This window comes from Podarcis bocagei (genome assembly GCF_964188305.1).
Source record: "Podarcis bocagei genome assembly, chromosome: Z".
Lineage (NCBI taxonomy): Eukaryota > Metazoa > Chordata > Lepidosauria > Squamata > Lacertidae > Podarcis > Podarcis bocagei.
In genome coordinates, this window is record NC_138140.1 from 7,480,055 (window position 1) to 7,503,910 (window position 23,856).

The following is a 23,856-nucleotide window of genomic DNA, read 5'->3' on the forward strand; positions in this document are numbered from 1 at the left end:
CACTCCCAAAAAGCTTAATTTCTTAATTTCGGGTTAAAAAAATAGGAGTCGTCTTATACACGGGGGTGTCTTATACATGGAAAAATATGGTAGTCTCCTTTGGGAGATTGTGGACTTCATTGGAGGTTTTTAAGCAGAGGTTGGGTGGTCATCTGTCATGGATGCTTTAGTTGAGATTCCTGCATTGCAGGGGGTTGGACTAGATGACCATTGGGGTCCCTTCCAACTCTACAATTCTAATATTCTAATATACTTTTCTATGACTACAAGTAGTGAGTACGATTTCTCCCCAGTCCTCTTAAACATCCCCCTGCTTCATTCCTACCACCCTGCCTGGAGAACCATTATAAGGACTAAGCAGTCTGATTAATTCTAGGAATCGTCTTATGATGTGACTGAATGTGAGACTGGAGCTTTATTCTCTTTAATAGAGTCTTTATTTTAAAACACAAACACTTCATTTTCTCCCTAAATTGCAGCAGCAGCAACCACACTCAGAACAAGCTGTGTTTCAAGCTGAATCCCATTGTGCTAGCAGGAGCTGTCTTTCAGCTGGGTCGATGAACATTTTCCCTGCCTTTTATATACCTGTGTAGGTTTTCCTCTGAAGTTTCCCTGTATTCACCATATAGCACATTTAGGTCTCGTTCCACAGTGCCGTTCCTGGTCTTCTTTTGTATTCCTTTGCATGCCTCTGTAAAATGGGCAAAATGTAATATGCTTGTGTGTGTTGCAACAAATGCCCTTTTTTTGTACCAAGCTGCTTCCCGCTGTTGTCTTCTCAGTGCTGACAATGGGTTGCACATTTTATTTCTCTAGTACCTTTTGAAAAGGGCTCATGTATTCCAAGAGGGCCTTTCAACATTCCCCAGCTCGTAGGTGGGAGGGAGGGACCATCCCTTGTGTGTTATTACTGGCCTGTAGTGACTTAGAATAAGCCATAAAAGTACTGGAAAAGGGCACTGGGAGAGAGGTTTTGAAACACCAACAGGACAGAACTTTACGCTGTCTGTTCCTCTTGCCAAGTTGCCTGTTGCTAACACACCAGTGGAGAGTGACTTCTGAGGCACAAGTTCTGTCTGATGTGTTTTGACAGATCTAATCAGGTGAGCATGGTGATGCCTTCTCTGTACCCACTCACCAGTGCCTACCTTTGTGAATTGCAGTTCAAACTGAATATCCTTCACAATTACCTTGTCATCTTGAAGCAGAGCCAGTGACTTCACCGAGGTTGATAAAGCAACAGAGAGGGAGAGACAACATGCTAAGGTAGCTGCTGGAGAGCAGAATTCAGCTGTCTGGCACTGGCGCCAGCGGGCCTTGAGAGCCCAGGCACCCACATTTTATTTATTATTATTATTTTTGCCCTGGGTGCCAAGCCTCCCTCCCCGCCCCCCGGGCTGCGTTAACTCTGGCGCTCCAACTGGGCTGGGGCCTCCATGTCCACCACGGGGCATCTGTTGGGGCCCACTACAGCCACAGATGTGCTTCTTCCCCCCTCTTTTTTTTGGGTGTGGTTTTTTTTGTTCTTTATTAAAGGAAAATAAATCTGGAGGGAAATCGAAAATTACAAATAATAAAAACCAACCCAGATCATATATTATAGCAGCCATTTAAAACCGCGCCATTTAAAACAAATCCACTGTTCTGGGGACGAGGGGACGCTCGTTACGAAACAATCCTCTTTCATCAGATTTTTCTCCCTCCCCCAAATATAAAGGTAAAGGGACCCCTGACCATTAGGTCCAGTCATGGCCGACTCTGGGGTTGCGGCGCTCATCTCGCTTTCCTGGCCGAGGGAGCTGGCGTACAGCTTCCGGGTCATGTGGCCAGCATGACTAAGCCACTTCTGGCGAACCAGAGCAGCGCACGGAAACGCCGTTTGCCTTCCCGCCGGAGCGGTACCTATTTATCTACTTGCACTTTGAGGTGCTTTCGAACTGCTAGGTTGGCAGGAGCAGGGACCGAGCAACGGGAGCTCACCCCATCATGGGGCTTCGAACCACCGACCTTCTGATCGGCAAGTCCTAGGCTCTGTGGTTTAACCCACAGCGCCACCCGCGTCCCTCTCCCCCAAATATACACGCTTCTAAATTATTGCACTACTGTTTAAAAAAGAACGAGAGAGAGAAAGAATCACAGCTCCAAAGACCTAGGTATAAAAACTTCACCCTCAAGTTTTGCCCCAGGGAAACTGAACGGGGCAGGCTGGGTGGGGGGGCATCCAAAACAAGGTAGAGTTTTCAAGACATCCAGGTTTCAACAAAATGCCGTCCGTCTTGCCCTGACGGACGCAGCGGTGCCTGCTACCAAACGCTTGATCTCTAAACAAATGACCCGGATTGGGTTTTCATGTACCCAGAAGGTAGAACCGAGCGGTTTATTTTGTTATTGCGGCTTGAGGCCTGAAGATGCCTGCTCCTTTTTTGCTCTCCGTAAATCTGAGCGGGGTGGTCAGCAACCTGCGGACCCCTTCACAAGATGATTACCGGTCTGAATTACTTCATGCAACCTGAGAGAGAGGGAGAGGCAAAGCGAGAAATTCATCTGAGCCCTGAAGCTGGATAAAAGGAATGAAAACAAGGCAGAGGAGTTGTTTTTTCCATCTCGGCCAAATGACATTTCAAAGATCTGCCACACCTTTGGCCCACCAGATGTTCCCAAAATCCTGTTAGTCTTAGTGAGGATGGCCTGGGATGATGTGGATTGTACTTCAGCAACATTTGGAGGGTCAAACTGTCTCCACACACGATCTCACAGATGTGCTTCTGAGGTGCGTCCTGGCCACAGTGGGCCCCAACAGAAGACCTGTGGCGGACACGGAGGCCCCAGCCCAACACCACCACGGTGCTGGAATGTGAGCATGCACCATGACACAACCTCATGATGGTGGGGCATGCATGCATTCAGCACAGTCTGAGAACTAAGTCAGCACTGCTGCTATATATTGTGGTGCTGAAAAGTGTGGCAGATTTAGTGTGACAGAATCTTTGGTGGATTGCAGCCCACTTTCTTTGGTACACAGATTGTTTTCTCACACTAACACAGTCAAAGGGGAGTGTAGGCAGCAGATCCCAAAGGCCATCAAATACAATGGTTAAACAGAGCTGGTTTGCAAGAACAGAATGGAGCCTGTGAATTCAAAGAGTCAGTGTGTTATGTGAACCAAGCCACAGTCTTCAGCATTTCCATGCAAAGCTCAAATGCATAAAGAAAAGCAAAGTGATCACTCAGGATAGCAGTAATTGGCAATAACACACAGTCTTTGTAGCTTTGCTTTGATAATTAACAACTTGAATGGGAGAGCTCAGGTGATCAAGAAGAGCCAGTCATATTCCTGTTATTGCAATATATCTCTGGCCAACTGCTCTCTCTCTCTCTCTCTCTCTCTCTCTCTCTCTCTCTGTGTGTGTGTGTGTGTGTGTGTGTGAGAGAGAGAGAGAGAGAGAGAGAGAGAGAGAGAGAGAGAGACTGACACTGACTGACTGACTGGGCAAGGAATCAGTCAAAGCACGCATCTGCACTTATTTGCCTGCTGTGTGCTCTGCCAGCTGTGCTATCTGCCACTCTCCCTCTTCTGCCTTATCCAGACCTGCTTTATTGCCTTCCCCTCAGTGTAATGGGCTATTGGTTTTCTGCCTGTGCTGCCAGGTGCTACATCTTCCTGAAACCCATCCTGCAAGGGTTTTAGCTCTGAGCACCTGTCAGGTATCTCTTCTCCTAACCATTTTATCTGGGTGTTGGTTTTTTTTTTAAGTTTTATTCCTCTTTCCTCTGAAAGGCACCAAGCAACAATTCCGCTGCTGTGCCAATAACTTGCTGCTGTTGCTGACTTCAGTAAAGCAAGCAAGCAAGCAGGAGACAGAATGTCATGTATTTTATTGTCCCATGACACAAAAGCAGTTGAACAAATTGTGCTGGGCAAAGAACAATTGCCATATTTGTTATTGCTGTATGCCTTACAAATTTGTTTGTGCCGGCATCATGCATGGTACTGTATGAGACGCAAAGCGACAATGGTTAATTTTGAAGGCCTTGTGGTTCACATCAGAGAGACTGGGGTGGGTAGTCTGAGCCAGGCTCCTCCAGGTCCTGAATAGGAAGTGAGTGTATGTTTACAAAGAGTGGTAGATCTAGTAACTCATGATAGTTACTTAGGGAGTGAAGGGGGGTATTGTTTTGTTATTTGTGTTTTAACTATTCATGCTTTTATCTTGTGAACTGCCCTGAGATCTTTTGACCAAAGATGGTATATAAAACTAATAAATAATATTATTATTAATAATAGATCAATTAGGGGAGGAGAACAGATGTCTGTCCCATTGTCTGGGGACCAGCCCTCTGTAAGTGGAATAAATAAAGCATACGGTATGTTTACTATTGGATTAGACATGTGTACTGAAGTTAAAATGTACATGGTACTAGAGAGAGGTGATCAGCTTAGCAAGTATAATTGCAATAATAAAACAATATTAATAGGCTCAGAGAAATGGCTTAATAATGTTCCAGTTAGGATTCTTAACTATGCATCATCCCCAAATTGCAAATGAGCTTGCTGAGTTCACAGAGGAACTTACAAAAAGAGAGCGAGAGGGAGAGCTAACAGCACAAATGCATAGCTTGGTAAATGAGTTAATTAGTGTTCAATTACTAGACATTACTATCTATTACTAAATATTGCTGCTACCAATTAGATGTTGAATGGACCCATATTTTGCTGCAATTAATAATATAAATTTTATTAATAAATGCACAAATGTGTTTGGGTACCAAGTGAAACATGTATCTGCAAATGTCTGGGTATGAAAACATAACCAGGGTTCATAGTTGTTGTGTTTAAATGTAGAAATTTCAGTGGAAAGCTTGGTTTTTAACACATTGAACCCTTTCAGGGTTCTCAGAAGTTGGATAGGACTGTGGTGAGAGAGAGAAGCATGAAAACTAACCCAGCTCAGATAGCCACACTGGTCCACGGTTAAAGAAGCTTCACTATCATTTTAGATGGTTTCTTAATTTGGCAAACCGGAAACAACAGGGTTTGTGCTAACTCTGGTCAGAATGGAAAAACCATAGCTTATGGCATTTTCTCTGCCCCCACTTGCTGTTGCTATGCTGAATGGTTGAGGCTTGGATGGATATGGGATACAGATTTATGTGGATGCAATGAATACAGAGAAGTGCAGACAAGGGTATGCATTTAAATTATTACCCTTCTGCCCTCCCATCTGCTATCCTGGAGGGCTATCAGCACTTCAGGCCAGAGACAGTTTGGTTGGACTTGGTTTGAAGGAAAAGAGGAGGTTCTTAGTGTATAGTGCAGAGCAATAATTGTGAAGTGCCAGAACTGAAAGGATGACAAATAATACCCTTAATAAAATGTATCACACTCTTATATTGCATGCAACAAATTTCCTATTCTCCCACAAGCATTCAAGAGAGACCACAGTGGTACCTCGGGTTAAGTACTTACGGTAGTTCGTTCTGGAGGTCTGTACTTAACCTGAAACTTTTCTTAACCTGAAGCACCACTTTAGTTAATGGGGCCTCCTGCTGCTGCCGCGCTGGCGGAGCACAATTTCTGTTCTCATCCTGAAGCAAAGTTCTTAACCTGAAGCACTATTTCTGGGTTAGCAGAGTCTGTAACCTGAAGCGTATGTAACCTGAAGCATATGTAACCCGAGATACCACTGTATATATTTCTTAACAGTTAAGGCTGATTCAAAAATGCATTAAGCACACATCATATTTGAACTGTGTCCACAGTTATTTTTTGTTGTTTGTCTCTTAAGTATATATATATACTTTCTCCCTACCCCCCATGTATTCTAAATAGATAAGATGCTAAAAATACTCAGATTCTCAGTCTAAATATGCCATGCGGGATATATATTGGATTTCCTGTTGCTTTGAAGTGGCACTTAGAGCTTTTCTGCATTGCAGTTTAAATGTATTTGTCTTCTTTGCAGCTGGTGTTTTTTTTTTGGGGGGGGGGAGAGTAATGATTAGCTTTTTAAAGAATTCTAAACACAACAGCACTCAACAAACTATATATTGTTTCCAAGTCTTTCAGCAGTAACGAAATCTACAATGTGTTGCATTCAGTGATAGTCCTACTCAGAGCAGAACCATTGAAACTGATGGAATTAAGAAGTTCATTAATTTCAATGGGCCTGCTCTGAGTAGAAGATTCTCTATCTTTAAAGTAAAGATGGGTGGATCAGGCTATTTCTGGTCTGTGCCACTTTTGCAACTGTTCACCTATAAGCCCATCCTGTGAAGTTTCTAGCTGTGGCATTAGGGACGTTTGCTGCTGAAGTGCCAACCCTGTAATGTAATCTTGCAACCCACCATTCGGTCTCTCGGATTGTCTGGGCTTGTAAATTTGCAATAGCATTATTAGTCATGTGAGCCACTACAGATCTTGGGGAAAGGGAATACACTTCTTACACTTGCTTCACCTGCCCTTGTCTGATTTGTCTGTCTACTAGTCGCCCTCAGTTCTTGGAGCCACTGCATCAGTTAACCTCACTGACTTGATAGCAGTAGTTTATTGTCTTTAGCAAACTCCTAAGCAAGAGTTGTGAGTTTTATCACCCCACTGCAGGCTTTCTTTGAATGTGTGATCTTTTTTTAAAAAAGGTGTCACCTGCTGTGAAATTGAACACACTGAGTAATTGCATCAGGCCTTTAAGACCTTTGCAGACATATACCGGTAATTTACAAAGCTCTTGTACTGTTGGAGTTTGTCATGTACATGCAAAGTCATATACTTTGTCTTAAACTTTTCACCAAATTCTTGGTTGCCAAGGAAACCAGCAAATATTGGCAGATGGAGAGAAATTCTTAGTTGCACCTGAAACCTGTCCTTGGCTTGCGTGGGGGTGGAAACTCTGGGAGGAAAAAAAGACTTTCTCTGTTTGCGGCTCTGGATAGACATTGCTAGTCAAAGTAGGAAGTATAGGGCTAGATACACACAGAGTCCAACTTGGTATAAAACAACTTACAATGCCCCTGCAGTATGAGTAGCTTCCTTGATGTGCGCTGAATTGGACTTCACGTCCAGTATTGTGTTTCCTGTGTATTTTGTGATGCAGTTGTTTGGAGTAGGGGGTGTTAGGGGAGGGTAGTACCTTTGGTGGCGGACACATTGTGCTTCTTCTGGGGTAGTTTGTACACCTTTGGTCCACACCCTGCACTCAGCTCTCACCTGTGGCTCCTAGAAACTGTCAGCATGCAACAGTGGCCAAACCTTAGAAAATGACTTTGACTCTGAAAGGTGCCCCATCTAGCAGAAGAGAAGAAAAGGCCAAGGAGTAAATCCTACACAGATCTGGAGTAATGTCTGGAAAATAGTTGGATTGCACCTTAGGTACCTCCTTCCAGCACCTCTTGCAGCCAAGATGGTGCCAAACGTATTCTTCTACTTTCCTTTGGACCACATTGGTGACACCGAGAGCGGGGTCTTGCTACCTGGGAAGCTCAGGACCGCCATACTCACAGCCCAGGCTTGCTGCCCAAAGAGGTAACTTCATTGCTGCTAACATAGCAATTTGACATCACCTCTAGAGGCACACTCCATTGAGAGACTCTATTGTCTCTCAAGATAGACAGATGCCAACATGTTAGGAAACTGATTTGTTGAAGGCTTCCAAAATTGTTCCTTGTGCGACTTCTTCTCACTTTGCACTTCAGTTCTCCCCACTTTGCCCTATCAAACAAACTGCTTTGAAATCACCCATTAGTTTGAAAAGCAACATGCTGCATTTCTGGGTAACATATGAAGGTAGCAGTGGGGTGGCCTGCTTTTGAAAATAGTCAGACCCCTCTGCCTCCTCCCTTTGGAGGGAAGCACCTGGTTCCTGGACTGTCAGGGCATAAAATATGCCCCCAACATGCACCCACCCATATCCACACCCAAATATATTGCACTTTTCTTTGAATTTGAATTGTAAGTCACCTTGAAATAAAATCCTGCCTGAAAGGGACAGGATCAATATACTAATAAAATGTGTCCACCTAAACCTGCCTTGGGCTCATGGAATGAATTCTGAAGCCATTTGGTTTCTGCTGTATGAGTTCCTCATAGACTTTGCTATCTCCTATGTAACTGGAGCTGCCTTTCCCACTTCTCTCCAGTCAGTTTTCTTTCTCCTACTGTTGACTAAGATAAGGTTGGAGAAGGAGCTGGTGCAGTTCAAAGCCTTTTGAATTGCTGCACATTCCCTTTGTTGACTCCTATGGCAATACCATACCTTAACTAGTCCTCCTCATCCATCTTCTCCTTCCTTCCCACCACCAAACGCCTCTCTCCTTGTATCATAGGGTTATGGAGAGAAGTTTAGTCATTAAAGTCAGGATCACTGCCTCTAAGGCATTACATCATGTTTGTGATACCTGGCTTAGAGAGTAATGGAAACTTGGGCCTGGAAAGGGATCACTACTCTCTTTTGTGGCAGCACCACATGTAAATGCATCCCTATGTATTAAGAGGAGGGAGAAATTTGATTCAGTTCACATTTAAAAGCAAACCTACCTTATTCAAGAGTAATGCACAAAAATGCACTAGGAGGAACTACTTTGCAAAAATCTGTAAATTAGGCAATATCCCATGCAAGTATGTATGTTAAGATAATTTGCACTAAAATGCTACTGAATTTTCATGGGGACTTTTTCTTTTCTTTTCCAAAAGAAGAATGTAAACTGTTGTAGAAATGTGGAGAACTAAATTTAAGATTGGAAAGATGAGAAACTGAAATGGACGGATTCACCCATCCCTGGCTAAGAGTAGACTCCCACTCCATGCTTCTAGTTCAGGCATAGGCAAAGTCCCGCCCTCCAGAGGTTTGGGACTACAATTCCCATCAACCCTAGCTAACCAGTGGTCAGGGATGATGGGAATTGTAGTCCCAAACATCTGGAGGGCTGGAGTTTGCCTATGCCTGTTCTAGTTAATGTAATCTCCGGGTATAGGGTGGTATATAAATTCAATAAATAAAATAAAAATAAAGAGATGCCAGCTTCAAACTCCCACTCAGCCATGAAGCTGATACCAGACTGGAGGCAAACAAGTTGCTTTGACATAGTGTAATCTGAGGCCTTGCAGTTCTTGCATTGGTAGGTACCAATAAAAAGTGGACTCCCCTTACTTATAGGGCTACATTTTGTCTTGGAGCCTTGGATTCCTGTATCACTCAGATCTTGATCTAAGTTGGAATCTGTTGTCCCTATGGATCCTACTGCCTGAGGTGGTCACCTCACTTTGTGTCATAGCCTGCCCAGAAGGCTTACAGTGTGTCATCCTGAATGCCTCTGTTGGCCGTTAGCAGAAAGCATGGATGGGGGCACTCATCTGGGGCTCCAACTACCTATTTGGACATACAGTTGATGGCTCTGGGATTTTGAGAACAGCATTTTTTCTGCATGTTCCCCTTACTCAGTACCTCAACAATTTGGCTTATCTGAGCATGGGACACCTGGGGCTGTATCCAACTAAGTTTTACTCAGACTGGACCCATTGAAATTAATGGACTTATGTCATATTCAGTTCATTAATTTCAGTGGGCCTACTCTTGAGTAGAATTAGTATTGGATACAACCCTTCATCTACATTAGTATAGGTATCCAAACCAGAATTGAGCCAGAATGCTTAGAATACTTGTTTTTCTGAGGTGACTAAGATTTTAATATCTCTCATCCACCCTGCCCCTTAATAAAAAGATCAGTTTTGAAGAATTTTATCTGAATGTTTACATGCCTCTCTACTCTTTGTGAGAGGCAACTTGTGTATGTATCTGATTTGAATAATTCTTCAATTCATGCTGTCAGGGAACTGCCATCGGAGCTAGAGGCGGAGGGAAGGCTCCAGAGGGATGCCGGAGAGGGTCCCAGTAGGGAGAGAGGCAGCCAATCTGCTGGGGAAGGAAATCAGCGTAACACCAGTGGAGAAGGGGGGCAGATGGGGGAATCGGAGAGGAGGCTCCAAGACTCCTCGCCGGAGACCAGCGGAGAGAGTACGGGTACTCCGCTGCCCACACCCTCCCTGCGCAGAAGACTTCCGCGCAGGGAGAGTAGGAGGAGACTTGGCGTCAAACAGCTTTTATGCTGGAAAAGGTTCAAGAAACGCTCACTGATGGATTCTGCCAGCGACTGAGACAGTCACGATGCTGGAGGCTGTTCAGTCAGAAAGGGTTTAACCAGGTAACCTCGCCAGCAGTGGCAGCAACTTACGCACGAGCAACCCCTAAAACCATTGCACATGCCATATCAGTGAACTTTTTACACACACACACACACACACACACACACACACACATTTATACTTCCTGAATGGCACATATGTTTTTCAGGAGCTACGCAATCATAGTTACAGTTATGCATTTGTGATCAAATGTATTTCTTTGCTTAAAATAAACAATGTACTATGTTATTTGTTTTCTGAAAAGTAAAATTAAAATTAAAACCTCCTCCCTTTAAGCCTTGAGTCCTTTACTTTTAAATGGCAGTGGGATTGTGGCAGTAGTCTAGGGGGCAATAATGGGAAGGGAGTATACATTTATTTGCTTAACATGGATTTATTTGCTTGTTGATGCTTTAACTGACATTCCTGCACTGCAGGGGGTTGAACTAGATGCTCCCTGTCAATTGTACAATTATACAATTCCATTATTCTATGATTTTTTAAGAGTTTCCTGATGCCAAACCCTCAAGATAACATACAATCAAGTTAGATAAAAATATTCAACAAAATCAATACAGCTTTTTAAAAACAACAACAACAAAGAATAAGAAGGGGGGAATAAATAGCAACTAAAGTCAGCAGGGGGGACAATGGTCGCACCCATAGCGTACATTTGAAGAACTATTGTGCCACTTTTAACAGTCATGGCCTCCCCCAAAGAATCCCGGGGGGGGGGTGATTTGCAGTGTGTGTGTGTGTGTTCTAACAACTCTAAGCACCCTTAGCAATCTGCTGTTTCCAGGAATATTTTGGGGAACTAAAGATATTAGAGTGCTTTTCAATGTATGCTGTGAATATGTCCTCTGATTCAAAGCCACAGGACAGGCATACAAAACCAAAGACGTGCTCCTGCCTGATTTCAAGTTTGTTGGAGGGACACTGTTGCAGGCAGGTTTCAGATGCATGTCAGCCATAAAGGCTATATAGTTTTATGTCATAAAGCTATATGGCCAGGCTGCCCTTGTGTGTTTTTTGTTTGTTAGCTTGCTTGTTTGAGCAGTGATTCCTCAGATTCCTGCAAATATATACTCTCCCTACCTCCTTTCTATACCCCAATTTCCTTCCCCAGCTTCTGTATTCATTGTCTCATGTCCTCCAGACTGTTAGTATTTTCCCAGAAGGGTTCCAGTCCATACTGGAACTTTAGATTTGCACATTTTAGATGGATGAATGGGCTGTACTTCCCTAGCTCAACAAATCCACATTTATTCATTCATTCATTCATTTTAGATTTGGGGAGTGACAGTGAAATGCATTGAAAAGTGTGAGATTAACAAATGATTAACAGAAATATGTGTTAGCGCCCCACAAGTAAGTTATGATGAATGCTCATTGTCATCTAACTGCCCTGCAAACAAATCAGAACAAATGCTCAGTAAAGACTTAATATAATCTAACAGCCCTGCAAGCTTTGTGCAAGCAAATCAGGGTGGATACTGAATTAAACAGGTTGACTGTCTGCCTGTTTATTCCAGTAGTGGGCTGACTCCCCCCCCCACTTTTTCCTGTTTGTCTTCTGATGGATGGGTAAGTTATTGATTCATCCCCCTCATTGTGCAATTGTGTCTGTCTGACACACAAATGGATATATATTTTAATAAGTAAATTTTTTATACACCCTGTCCACTGCTTCTGCAGCAGGCACAGTATTCCAGAAAAAAAGTGAAGTGTGTGTAGAATCGCTCAAAACAAGCAGCCCTTTAGAAGATCCCTGGGGCATGGAATGTGGCAGAAAAAGGCCTGGTTTGTCTCCTTCATGCACATCAGTCTCTTCCCCATGAGCTCAGAGGCTTTGCCTGGAGAACCTGCCAGCCCTTTTCTCCAAAGCAACCTTTTGTTCTCAGCTTCCTCTGGGTATGGCAGTCAGCCCTCTCCTGTTTCATTGTCACCTGCTCTTGTCAGACCTTCATATTTAAATAATAATCCTTCTATCGTATCAAACAGTTCAATGGAAGAATCCTGCTTGATACATAACAGCCCTTTCTCTGTTTTCTTTCACTGTGGCAAAAGAAGGAGAATGCCAGCTTGTTCATCTCATTTGAACACTTGGTTTCCCTCTCGTCGGTTCTCACTCGCTCATACTCTGACGAGGTTAATATTTAATACATCCAGCTGCTCAGTCAAGTCCACCAAGCCTTCTGCCTTAGTGGTTGCAGCACCAGTGACAGTTTTCACCTTGCTTGAAAAGGGTGACCCTACTTTACTTAGGAAAGTACTGTTTATGTATGCGACGACAGCAGCAGCAAGAATACTGTTTGCCCAGGGATGGAAAGAAGAAAGAGCCCCATCAAAAGGAGAATGGATAATGAAGATGATGGACTATGCGGAGATGGCAAGGCTGCCTGGGAAGATCAGGGACCAAGAAGATAATAAATTTAATAGAGAATGGCATAACCTTGTAGAATATATTAAAGAACACTGTAAAAATCTAAAAACGTTACCAGGATTGACATAGCAGTTGTAATTTAAAATAACAAAGGATAAAAATGAAGTACAATAATTTGGATAAATGCAACTAGATGCAGTTAAAAGGAAGATACATTTTGGAAGCCAAGAGAGGGGTGGAGGGAAGTCCGGGGTTTAATGTAAACATCTGTTTTTAAAATTGTGGTGTGTTTTTTTCCTTTTTGAAACTTTGAAAATACTTTTTTAAATAGGAAAAAGAAAACGGTGACCCTTTCTCTATCCAGCTGTTGCCACCAGACTCTGCCACTCTCTCAGTGTTATTCTTAGCCTTTGAAGTGCTAGACCATCATGGACCTGGTTATCTCAAAGGCCTCCTTCTCCCATATGAACCCTTCTGTGTTTTAAGACACTTTTGGTGACTGTGCCTTTATGTGAGCAAGCATGAGAGACAGGGCGATCTTAGTGGTGCCATCTGGAATACCTTCCTGATGAAGATTTGATAGGCTCCCTCTTTGCTGTCTTTTAGACAGAAACTGAAAGCCCACACCCCTTTAAAGGTAGACTTTTAAATACAGGGTTTTACAGGATTAGAGGAATTCCTTCCAGTAGCACCTTAAAGACCAACTAAGTAAGTTCTTGGTATGAGCTTTCGTGTGTATGCACACTTCTTCAGATAGGAAAGCTCATACCAAGAACTTACTTAGTTGGTCTTTAAGGTGCTACTGGAAGGATTTTTTTTATTTTGACTATGGCAGACCAACACAGCTACCTATCTGTAACAGGATTAGAGGGTCAGTCTGTGTGATCCTGGGTATTTGTTTAGAATCTAGTAGAAGAGGTTGCTGAACCAGTCAGACAAGTTTGATAATGGCATTACCTGGCCAGATAAGTACCATGATTTACATATCCAAGACACATAATTGGGCCTTTTCTTACCACACCCAGTTGAATGTCACTTCATCTCAGCTATCTGCCAATCTCCCATTCCCACCACCCTTCTGAGTAATACCCCTCCCCACGTTCTCACTATATAGAAGGATGTGGCAACTTCTGTTTCAGTGTATCTGAAGAAGTGTGCATGCACACGAAAGCTCATACCAAGAACTAACTTAGTTGGTCTTTAAGGTGCTACAGGAAGGATTTTTTTTATTTTGACTATGGCAGACCAACACGGCTACCTATCTGTAACTTCATTTTGGGATGGGGAATAAAAGGGCGTGTGTGTGTGTGTGTGTGTGTGTGTGTGTGTGTGTGTGTACAGTATGTGAGGTTTGGGGGTTTTTTGGCTGATGCTGGAAGCTTGAGATCCCTGGAACCCTAATGGGAAAGCAAGATCTGCTGGGCCATTGATGTGGTGAGCCTCTCTATCCTATACTCAGGTGGATATGTGTAAATAAAACCATGTATGCTAAAGACACCACAGTCTCCACTGACCTTCATTCCAAGGAAATACAGTAGAACCCTGGGTGAGCTGAGGCACTCCTGGAGTCTCTCTCCACTCAGATATTGGGGTGTATGCAACAAGATGATTTCTGAAACTGGTTTGTTTATTTGTGCTTGTTAAACTAGTGGGACTGTTCTTTCATTCAATTAAAACAGCACCAAAGCAGCACATGTAAACTAGATTAGCATGTTGAGAGGGAATTGCTAGTCTAAAACTCAATCACTCTATTTTTCTGTGTGCAGGGAATTGAGGCCCCATGTGCAGTTGTGGATTAACTTGATAGTTTATCACCTCTGAAAGAAAAGCCTCTTGTGCTCTTTGTATCTGGCAGCAATACAAAGAACAGAAAAAGAACAACCCCCCCCACACTCTCCTCATATAAGTAGCTTTAATTTCATCCCCTTTAGCTTCACCAGTGGGCACGCTGAGCTAGTTTTAATAGCACCTTTCTCCTCCAAGGGAAGAAGCAATGCTGTCAACCTATTTCGAAACCATCAATGACCTTCTCTCCTCCTTCGGGCCAGTTCGAGACTGCTCGCGCAACAATGGTGGCTGCACCCGAAACTTCAAGTGTGTGTCAGACCGCAAAGTGGATTCGACGGGCTGTGTGGTATGTACACCTCTGAATTCCTCAGAAAGAGAAACAGCATATGCGGCTAGGGGATGGGGGAAATGATTTGGTTAATACTGGGGTTCAGATCCTACCTAGGGTTCAGCTAGATGATGGTATCCTGAACACGCTTTGTATTCTAAGGTTGCTTGTCCAACTTAGGGATTAGCCAGGCAGTAGCATCCTGCACACTCATTTGGGCACTGGGTTAAAGGTTCCACTTAAGGTTCAGCTTGGTAGTAGAATTGTAATTCTCTAATTTGGCAACTGGGAGTACAAAAGTGACCTGGTAAAAACGGGGAGATGTACATCCTCAGCACAACTGCTATGGATAAAAAGGTAAAGGGACCCCTGACCATTAGGTCCAGTTGTGACCGACTCTGGGGTTGCAGCACTCATCTCACTTTATTGGCTGAGGGAGCCGGTGTACAGCTTCTGGGTCATGTGGCCAGCATGACTAAGCCGCTTCTGGAGAACCAGAGCAGCACATGGAAATGCCGTTTACCTTCCCGCCGGAGTGGTACCTATTTATCTACTTGCACTTTGATGTGCTTTCGAACTGCTAGGTTGGCAAGAGCAGGGACCGAGCAACGGGAGCTCACCCCATCGCAGGGATTCGAACCGCCGACCTTCTGATCGGCAAGTCCTAGGCTCTGTGGTTTAACCCACAGCACAAGTATAATTAATAAAATGTTAAAGCTTCCAAAAGAAAGTGCTTATTGGTATCCTGGCTTCATCACTTTTTTGACATGATTTAGGCATCACTGTGCACAAATTCAAAGAGTTTCTTTCTCCAGGTCCTTGCAAATCTCCTTCTTCTTCAAAAAGATGCCTGCATTGCAGGGATTTTTGGACTAGATAACCCTCAGAGTCCCTTCCAACTCTTCAGTGCCATTATTTTTTCTCTTCCCTCCTCCCTGCAACAAGCAAAGTGTTGGAAAAATCAGACTGATCTGGATTTGGTTACTGAGGATATTTATGTCACTGATAATGTACAAAGTTGCTTAAATCAAACAGCTTTATTTTTTCAGTGACTATTTCTCCCATTGTCCCTCCCCCCCAATTTGTCTGACACTTTACCCTACAATCTATGCCTTTCAGATATTGTCATCTGGATGGAGAGAGAGGGATGACTACTGTACTGGACCACCTTTATAAGTCAATATGCATTATGACACTAGAAGGGATTCATGGAATCCTGAGTTGGAAAAGGTCCTGAGAGTGTTCTAGTCCAGCCCCTGCAATGCAGGAATCTGGGGTTTATGCTCTACCGACTGAGCTACCCCAGTCAGAAGGAACCGATGATAAATGGCAGCCCCACCTCCCTATTTACATTGTGTGAGGTGCTGATAGCGGGAATTGAAATCCATGTCATCCAGCAGGGATAGGAGTCCTCCCTACCCTATCCTCCCTCAAAATAGCTGCATCTGTACTGAAAGGGATGCAGGCTTCATGAGCCTGATGGTACCATTTGTGTGTGAAAAAGAGTTTGCAAGCAAAAACACCTACACATCCACACACAAAAAAAAAAGTATTAGAAAAGGTGTGTATGTGTATTGAGGTGTGTGCTTTTCCTCCAGTTCTCTCTGTTTTCAATTGTTATCTCTGAAGAGCAAACACTTTCACAGATTTGATGCCTAGTGCACACTTCTCAGCATTTGGTAGAATGATGCAGCCTGAAGTCACAGAAGTCTACGTTTGCCATCTTTCTCTTTTCATTCCTTCAGCCCCCTTTCTTCCATTTTGAAATATTTGTTTGAGGTGGGATAGGGAAGCAAATGAGGCCAATCCTTTCAGGAGAGAAACACCCATACATTTTGCCTCTGTTTCCATGGAAAGGTCTCTCCTGCACCAGTTGCTTGGGTGTGCCTTTTCTTCTTCTCAGTCTGTGCCCTGGCCCGTGGTGATCCCACTCCTGGTATTCAGCACTAATTGCATACATAACAATAGTAAAAAAGTTGTATTCCCTCTGGCTTCAGTGCAGTTTCTGTGCAATGGATACCATACCTCCAGACATGTTTTTCTTCCAAGCAAAATTTCTCACTTTCTCTTTGCACCCAGCCTGTCACATCATTATTTTCAAACTCGCTCTATCTTTTTGTGTGTGAGAGAGCGAGAGAGCACATCTACAAGATGCTGCCTGTGATTTGGCTGAAGCTGGGAGTAACAACAAAGTGCATCTGACTGTCTGTCTCTTCCCACTTCCAGCATCTCTCTCTTTCTCTATAGAGCTTGGGCTGCCATCTGGTCAATGCTATACCTGTCTCACTCTTCTTTGCTAGCTTGTTATTTTTTCTTTCTTTAAAAAAATCTCTACCTCAGTGCTAGACAAAAGTTATTTAAATATGTAGATTCAATTTTATTTCAACCCTTCGGGTAGCAAGTCCCTCAGTTACACTGGAAGAAATTTGGGGGGAGTAGGGTGGGGAGGAAGCGTGGGAAATGAGTGGCTGACTAAGCAGTGGGTGGATTCCAGGCAGAAATCCTCCAAGGCAGAAATAGCCAACGTGGTGCCCTCCATATGTTGCTGGACTATAACTCCCACCGTCAGCTGTGACTGCTAGCCATGCTGGATGGGGCTGATGGGAGTTGTAGTCCAACAACACCTGGAGGGCAGCATATTGGCTACCCCTGCAGTAAGGGGCAAAACTCTCCAACATTACTGAAGACAAATGGCTATTTTTAATAGGAAGCAAATGAGCGGAGAGGCATTTAATGTCTAGCATCTTTCAACTACATTCCGAAGTGAAGCTGCATTCCTGAATTACTACCACCTATTCCTCTGCTATGTGTAGATCCAGACCCAGGCCTTGGGTTTCACAGTAAAGGTAAAGGTACCCCTGACCATTAAGTCCAGCCGTGGACAACTCTGGGGTTGCGCGCTCATCTCTCTCTATAGGCCAAGGGAATCGGCCTTTGTCCGCAGACAGCTTCCGGGTCATGTGGCCAGCATGACTAAGCTGCTTCTGGCGAACCAGAGCAGCTCATAGAAATGCCCGGAGTGGTACCTATTTGCTCGGTCCCTGCCAGAGTGGTACCTATTTATCTACTTGCACTTTTTGGCACTTTTTGGCATGCTTTTCGAACTGCTAGGTTGGCAGGAGCAGGGACCGAGCAACAGGAGCTCACCCCATCATGGGGATTCAAACCACCGACCTTCTGATCGGCAAGCCCTAGGCTGTGTTGTTTAGACCACAGTGCCACCTGTGTCCCTTGGGTTTCATAGAATAGCTACTAATTATTAGTTCTCATTGATAGAATCTAGAATGTGAAAGTTCTTCTTTCCCACACAGTCATCCACATCTGTTTCCAGTGTCAATGCTTATGTAGCCAGTGTAGCACTATCCTTACACATGAAGGAGACATCAGTAGGCCTGTGGATGGGGAAATCCACAGTTTGTAAAACACACACACACACACACACACACACACACACACACACACACACACTATTTAGAGGAGGGGTATGAAAGTGGGGAAGTTCGGGGGGGAGGAGAAATGCAGCAGTGAGCTGTTTTCTGTAGCCCACTGATTGTCTGCTGATGGGGGGGTTGCATGTGTATTATATGGAACAGCCACATCCAGAGCATATATTTAAAACACTATCATACCATCTTAACGGTCGTGGGGAATTTTTGGGAACTGTAGTTTGTTTAGGGTGCTAAAAATTGTGACTCTATTAGGTCAGCATCCTCAACGATCTACAGTTCCCAGAATTCTTCATGACTGATAAAGTAGTATAATGCTGCTCTAAATGTATGCTGTGGATATGATCAGAGAGTCTGGGATTCTGAATAGGGAGCACTCCACATTACAACATCTTGTTGCATGTTTCACTTGTATGACTGTACATCTGTTAGACTTCCAGGTGCCACAAGACTCAACAGGTTAACAGAGCCATCCTTCTAATTCTTTTTTTAAATAAGTTTTTTATTGGATTTTACAAAGTAATATTTACATTCACAATCATAGATTTTAAAAAACCCAAATAAATGAGATTCTTCCAAATCTTTAGCCTTCCCTCCCCCCCCCCCGTGGGTTCTTTATTTAGCTTTTTCTACTGCATATCATAAGGTAAAGGGACCCCTGACCATTAAGTCCAGTTGTGACCGACTCTGGGTTTGTGGCGCTCATCTTGCTTTATTGGCCGAGGGAGCTGGCCGGGTCATGTGGCCAGCATGACTAAGTCGCTTCTGGCGAATCAGAGCAGTGCACAGAAATGGTGTTTACCTTTCTGCAGGAGCGGTACCTATTTATCTACTTGCACTTTGATGTGCTTTCAAACTGCTAGGTTGGCAGGAGCTGGGACCGAGCAATGGGAGCTCACCCCGTTGTGGGGATTCGAACTGCCAACCTTCTGATCGGCAAGTCCTAGGCTCTGTGGTTTAACCCACAGCGCCACCTGTGTCCCTCTGCATATCATACATCACTCCAATTTTCCAGTTATCCATTATATCCAAAGTCTTTGTTACCTTACAACAGTTATTTTAAACGTGCTAATGGGTTCAAATGTTTACAATGGTCTTCCAAATATAGTATAAATTTCTCCTATTCTTTATTAAAGTTTTGGTCTTCTTGATTTCTGATTTCCCCGGTCATTGTTGCCATTTCTGCACAGTCCAGCAATTTGTTCTGCCATTCCACTCTGGTAGAGACCTTGTCATCTTTCCAGCTCTGGGCTACCATCATCCTAGCGTCTGTCATTACGTACATGAATAGTCTTTTCTGCTCCTTCGGTAATTCTGCACCTATAATTCCTAACAAAAAACTTCTTCTTTTTTTGCAAACATGATTTTAAACATCCCCCCCCACTCCAATTCATTATATATCATTTCCCAGAATTCTTTTATTACCTTACAGAGCCATCCTTCTGAAATTGGTCCTCACTGTGGTGGTCAACCTGTGGCTGGCTTTATCACTTCAGACTATAGGTGGGGTGGGGGTGGGGCTTACATATTTAAGTGATCCTTCAAACCACAATAAATTTAAAAATGTTAAATCTGTGCATGTAGAAATCCAGCATGCCATAAGGAAGGAGTCTTTAAGAGTCTTTCCCCTGACATGCTAGCTTTCTCCACGCAGGGCTGTGTTTAATATGGAGATGCAGTCTTTCATGCGAGCCCCACCTGCAGTCTCAGGTGACATTAGCAACCCAGGCAGAGGTAGACCACTTCAGTGCAAAAAGGTCCTGAGAAGGGGAAAGTACAGAGCTGGACGTTTTAACATCCAGAAAAGGAGAAATTGCTAAACTAATTGCTAATTTGGAAACAGGGGGGAGAACAGTTGCCAGGTTTTATAAATCAGCAACAATGATGCTGGATAAACTCCTATAGATACACTGTGTGTTTTTTATTTTATTTTTAGTGAAAAATATATGTATATCTGGCATCTGCAATATTAAATTATAACTAAGGAGAATCCCTTGTTCTGCTGAGGCCTTCATTTCTGAGCTCTGCACATTGGTTGCCTCAGGGGGACGCTTAGCGAAACGCAGGATATTGTGACTTGTGCTAAGATGCTCAAGAGACAGTTGAGTTTGAACATCTGAAGCTAAAATAATGATGGATGGGTCTTGTAAAGGGCATAAAAAAACAGATAATGTGAGAGGAGGAAATAGAGGTTTTTATTAAGGAAAACATTTGTAGTGTGTTGCCTTAGGAAGAGTTGTTGCTTTTGGAAAGCAGGGGAAGTATTAATGCAGAAGCTGCTAATAGGAGCCAGAGGACAAGATTTAAAAGTTCTGCAAATATTGGCATTCCTGGGACATCGAAACAGTGAGGAATATGAGGATAAAAGTAACTATGTACAGAGGTGGTTCACGCCTGCCCTTTCATAAAAAGAGCCCTGCTGTGAATCACGTCAAACCCACCTCCCTGAAACCGGTTGTTATTCAGAGGAACAGAGCTAAAATGAGATGCAATCAAAGCCATTCCATGCTGATAGACCTATCACCCTCCATGAACTTATCTAATCTCATTTTAAAGCTTTCTCAATCAATGGCCCTCAGCACCTTGTGGCATTGTGCATCAATCTCATTTCGTAACTCCTAAGTCCCCGCATTAATGGAGATGCATCAACTTTATTTATGCCGTACATTAAACGAAAAAACAACAACCCTCAGTCATATCCCTCTGTTGATGTTGCTTTTTCCAAGCTATGTCCAAATGCTCCCAAGCAAGCCCCTTCCTTGGGTCAAGCTCATGGTAGGTGACCAGTTCAAGGCTGGAAGGTGAAAGAAGGAGGGACTCTGGTCACATGGCTTTCGCCAAAGAGTTATAGAAACTTTTGTTGAAAGAATTACACTGCAATATATTTGATGCTGCACAAATGCCCAGGAAAACAAACAAAAAAAAAATCTTTTTCCTAGTGCCAAAGTGATGACAAGGCTGGCAAGAGGCAAGTTCCACTAAGAAGAGCATTCCATAAATGGGGAACAATAACAGAGAAAGTGCATTCTTTTGTCTCCACGTTCTAGATCTTCTTCAGAGGTGGCACATAGAGAAAAGCTTCAGATGATGGCTCTGGGATTTGGATATTAATTATAAATCCTGTCAGGCCTAGGTCATGGGAACAGCCTGCTGGATAGCCCTATGACCCACCTAGTCCAGCAGCCTGTTTTCACAGCGACCACCCAGGCGCCCAGCAGACAGAAACTGGCATTCAGAAGCATGGCTTCCTCTGATCATGGAGTCAGAGCACAGCCATCATGACTGACAGCCATGGATAGCCTTTGATATCCTCCAGGAATTTCCCTGATCCTCTTTTTAAAGCCATTCCAGCTGGTAATGGCCTTGGCAGCAACCATAGTTTAATATTGATTGTTGGGCTTTGGCTGTGCTCTTTCTTTCTCTCTCTTTCTTTCTGGGTGGGGAATAGCATTATATGTAAAGGATGTGTAGACTTGTGAAGAAATCCATGACCTGGAGCATGGAAATCAGATGACCTTACTGTGGAGGTCTACTATAGACCACCAAGCCAGACTCAAGACTACAATGATGCCTTCCTAGAGCAGATTACCAAACATTCAAATAGGAGAGATATCTGTTGGGACTCAATCTCAATTTCTGCCAAGAATGTAAGATCCGACAAATCCCTCTGTTGCCTTGCTGTCAATTTCATTTACTACAAAGGGATCACCTGGTCCTCACCAACAGGGAGGAACTGATTGACAAAGTGAAAGTACTCAGAAACTTGGGAAGAAGTGATCATGTCCTTTTGGGTTTCATGAAACAGAGGCAAGGGAAAGCTGAGTGTAGTCACACACACACTCTGGGCATGATCAGAAATACTCAATGATAAGGGAGTATTTAAATGAATTCATATCTCCAGGGCCTGATGAGCTGCATCCGAGGGTACAAAAGGAGCTTGCAGATGTACCGGTAATTTCAGAGCCTTTGTCTATAATCTTTGAGAATTCTTGGAGAACAGGTAAGGTCCTGCAGACTGGAGATAGGCAAATATTGCCCCCATCTTCAAAAGGGGTGGGGATAAAGTAGTCTCAGGTAACTAGCAACTGGTGGGCTTGACATTGATAACAGGAAAGGTCCTAGAACAGATAATTCAACAGTAAGTCTGAACATTTAGAAAAGAATGCTGTGATTACTAAGACTCAGCATGGGTTTCTGAAAAGCAAGTCATGGAGATGGATCTCATTTCTTTTTTAGATAGAGTTATGAGCTTGGTGGATCAGGGGAATGCTGCAGATGTAGTGCATCTTGATTTCAGTTAGGCTTTGAGGAAGTCCTCCATGATATTCTGTTGAGGAAGCTGGTAAAATGTGGGTTGAACGAGGTAATTGTTAGGTGGATTTGTCACTGGTTGATGGACTGAACCCAAAGAGTACTCATAGTGGTTCCTTGTCATCCAGTGAAAAAAATGACAAGAGGGGTACCTCAAGGTTCTGTCCTGGGCCCATTGTTGTTCAGCATCTTTATAAACAACTTGGGTGAAGGAATTGAGGGGATGCTCATCAGTCTCCCTCAGCAAGTTGTGGACTTTCCTTCCTTGGAAGCTTTCAAGCAGCTATTGGATGGCCATCTGTCATGGATAGTTTAGCTGAGATTCCTGTGCTGCAGCAGGTAGGACTACATGATCCTTGGCATCCCTTCCAACTCTACAATTCTATTATTCTGTTTCTGTGTTAAACCTCAGCATGCCATCCAATTGTGGCCCCAATCATGCAGCAAGGCTTGTTTCATCCAGGCGTGTAGCATGGGCAGGGGCGGGGTGCAGCCAGGGCGTTTTCCCCCAGCACATTTTGGGTGGGGCATTTTGGCCACTCATGCCACCCTCCCTGAGCCAGCCCTGCACAGTTTTGTCTGGGATCTTATCAGATCCCAGCCTCACAAAGCAGCTTGGGGAGAGCAGCATGAGAAGGAGCGTAGTTTCGCAAAGGTGAGACTGGGATCGAAGGGCACATGCCTGTTGCATTCTTCTCCTGCACCCTCTCTGAGTGTTTACTTGGCAGGGTGCGGAGGGCAAATGGAGCCAGCTGCACCAAGCCATCCCTCAAATACTCCATGGCTAGTTTCATCTCCCACATTGTCAGCTGCCTAAACCCCCAAAGCTGGCACCCTGCTGGCTCCTGTTTTTTTTAAGGATGCTGGCAATTTGATAAGGAGGTTGTTTGATATGCAGTGAAGCTGATCCATAGTAGTAGCAGCAGCTGTTTTCCTTTGATATCAAATGGTGCTAACAAGGTACTAAAGGGGGAACTTTGCCTAGCTCCCAGCATCCCTCAGCAGGCTGTTTCCTTGCAGGTGATGGTGTTTCTCTAATGTAGCAGTAAACTAAAGTCACTTAGTGGTATATTTATTGCACTGGTGATTTATTATTTTTTTTTGCACCAGTGGAATGTTGTTCACCAGAAAATGCACAAAAAAATAACTTTGTTGTGGAATGTGTAGCACAAGTTTCTGCTTGTGCAACTGCCACATTGGATTCCTCTTCTGTAGGAGTCATTGTGCTATTAGACAGACAATGCTTGATCTAGGCCCATGCTTTATTCTTTTTAATTCAAGTCCACTTAACACCCCCTATTCTTATTTATTTTTCTACAAGAGGCTACTATAACTTCCGTCCCTGAAGCTTTTATTGTTGCTGCTTCAACCCCCCCCTTTCTTTCTTTACTATCAGGTGTTTTTTGAAGTAAGTGCCAGC

The 23,856-nt window shown here is 43.7% G+C and overlaps 1 protein-coding gene across 3 annotated transcripts in view; it reads left to right on the plus strand.

The window, feature by feature from the left end:
• The window catches only part of ASTN2 (astrotactin 2), a 693,046-nt gene that overhangs the window by 416,291 nt on the left and 252,899 nt on the right, over positions 1-23,856 (plus strand). For all 3 annotated transcript variants that reach the window (XM_081179638.1, XM_081179639.1, XM_081179640.1), the window contains exon 11: positions 14,547-14,697. In XM_081179638.1, coding sequence (XP_081035764.1) covers positions 14,547-14,697 — 151 coding nt within the window. The remainder of the gene's footprint in view (positions 1-14,546; positions 14,698-23,856) is intronic.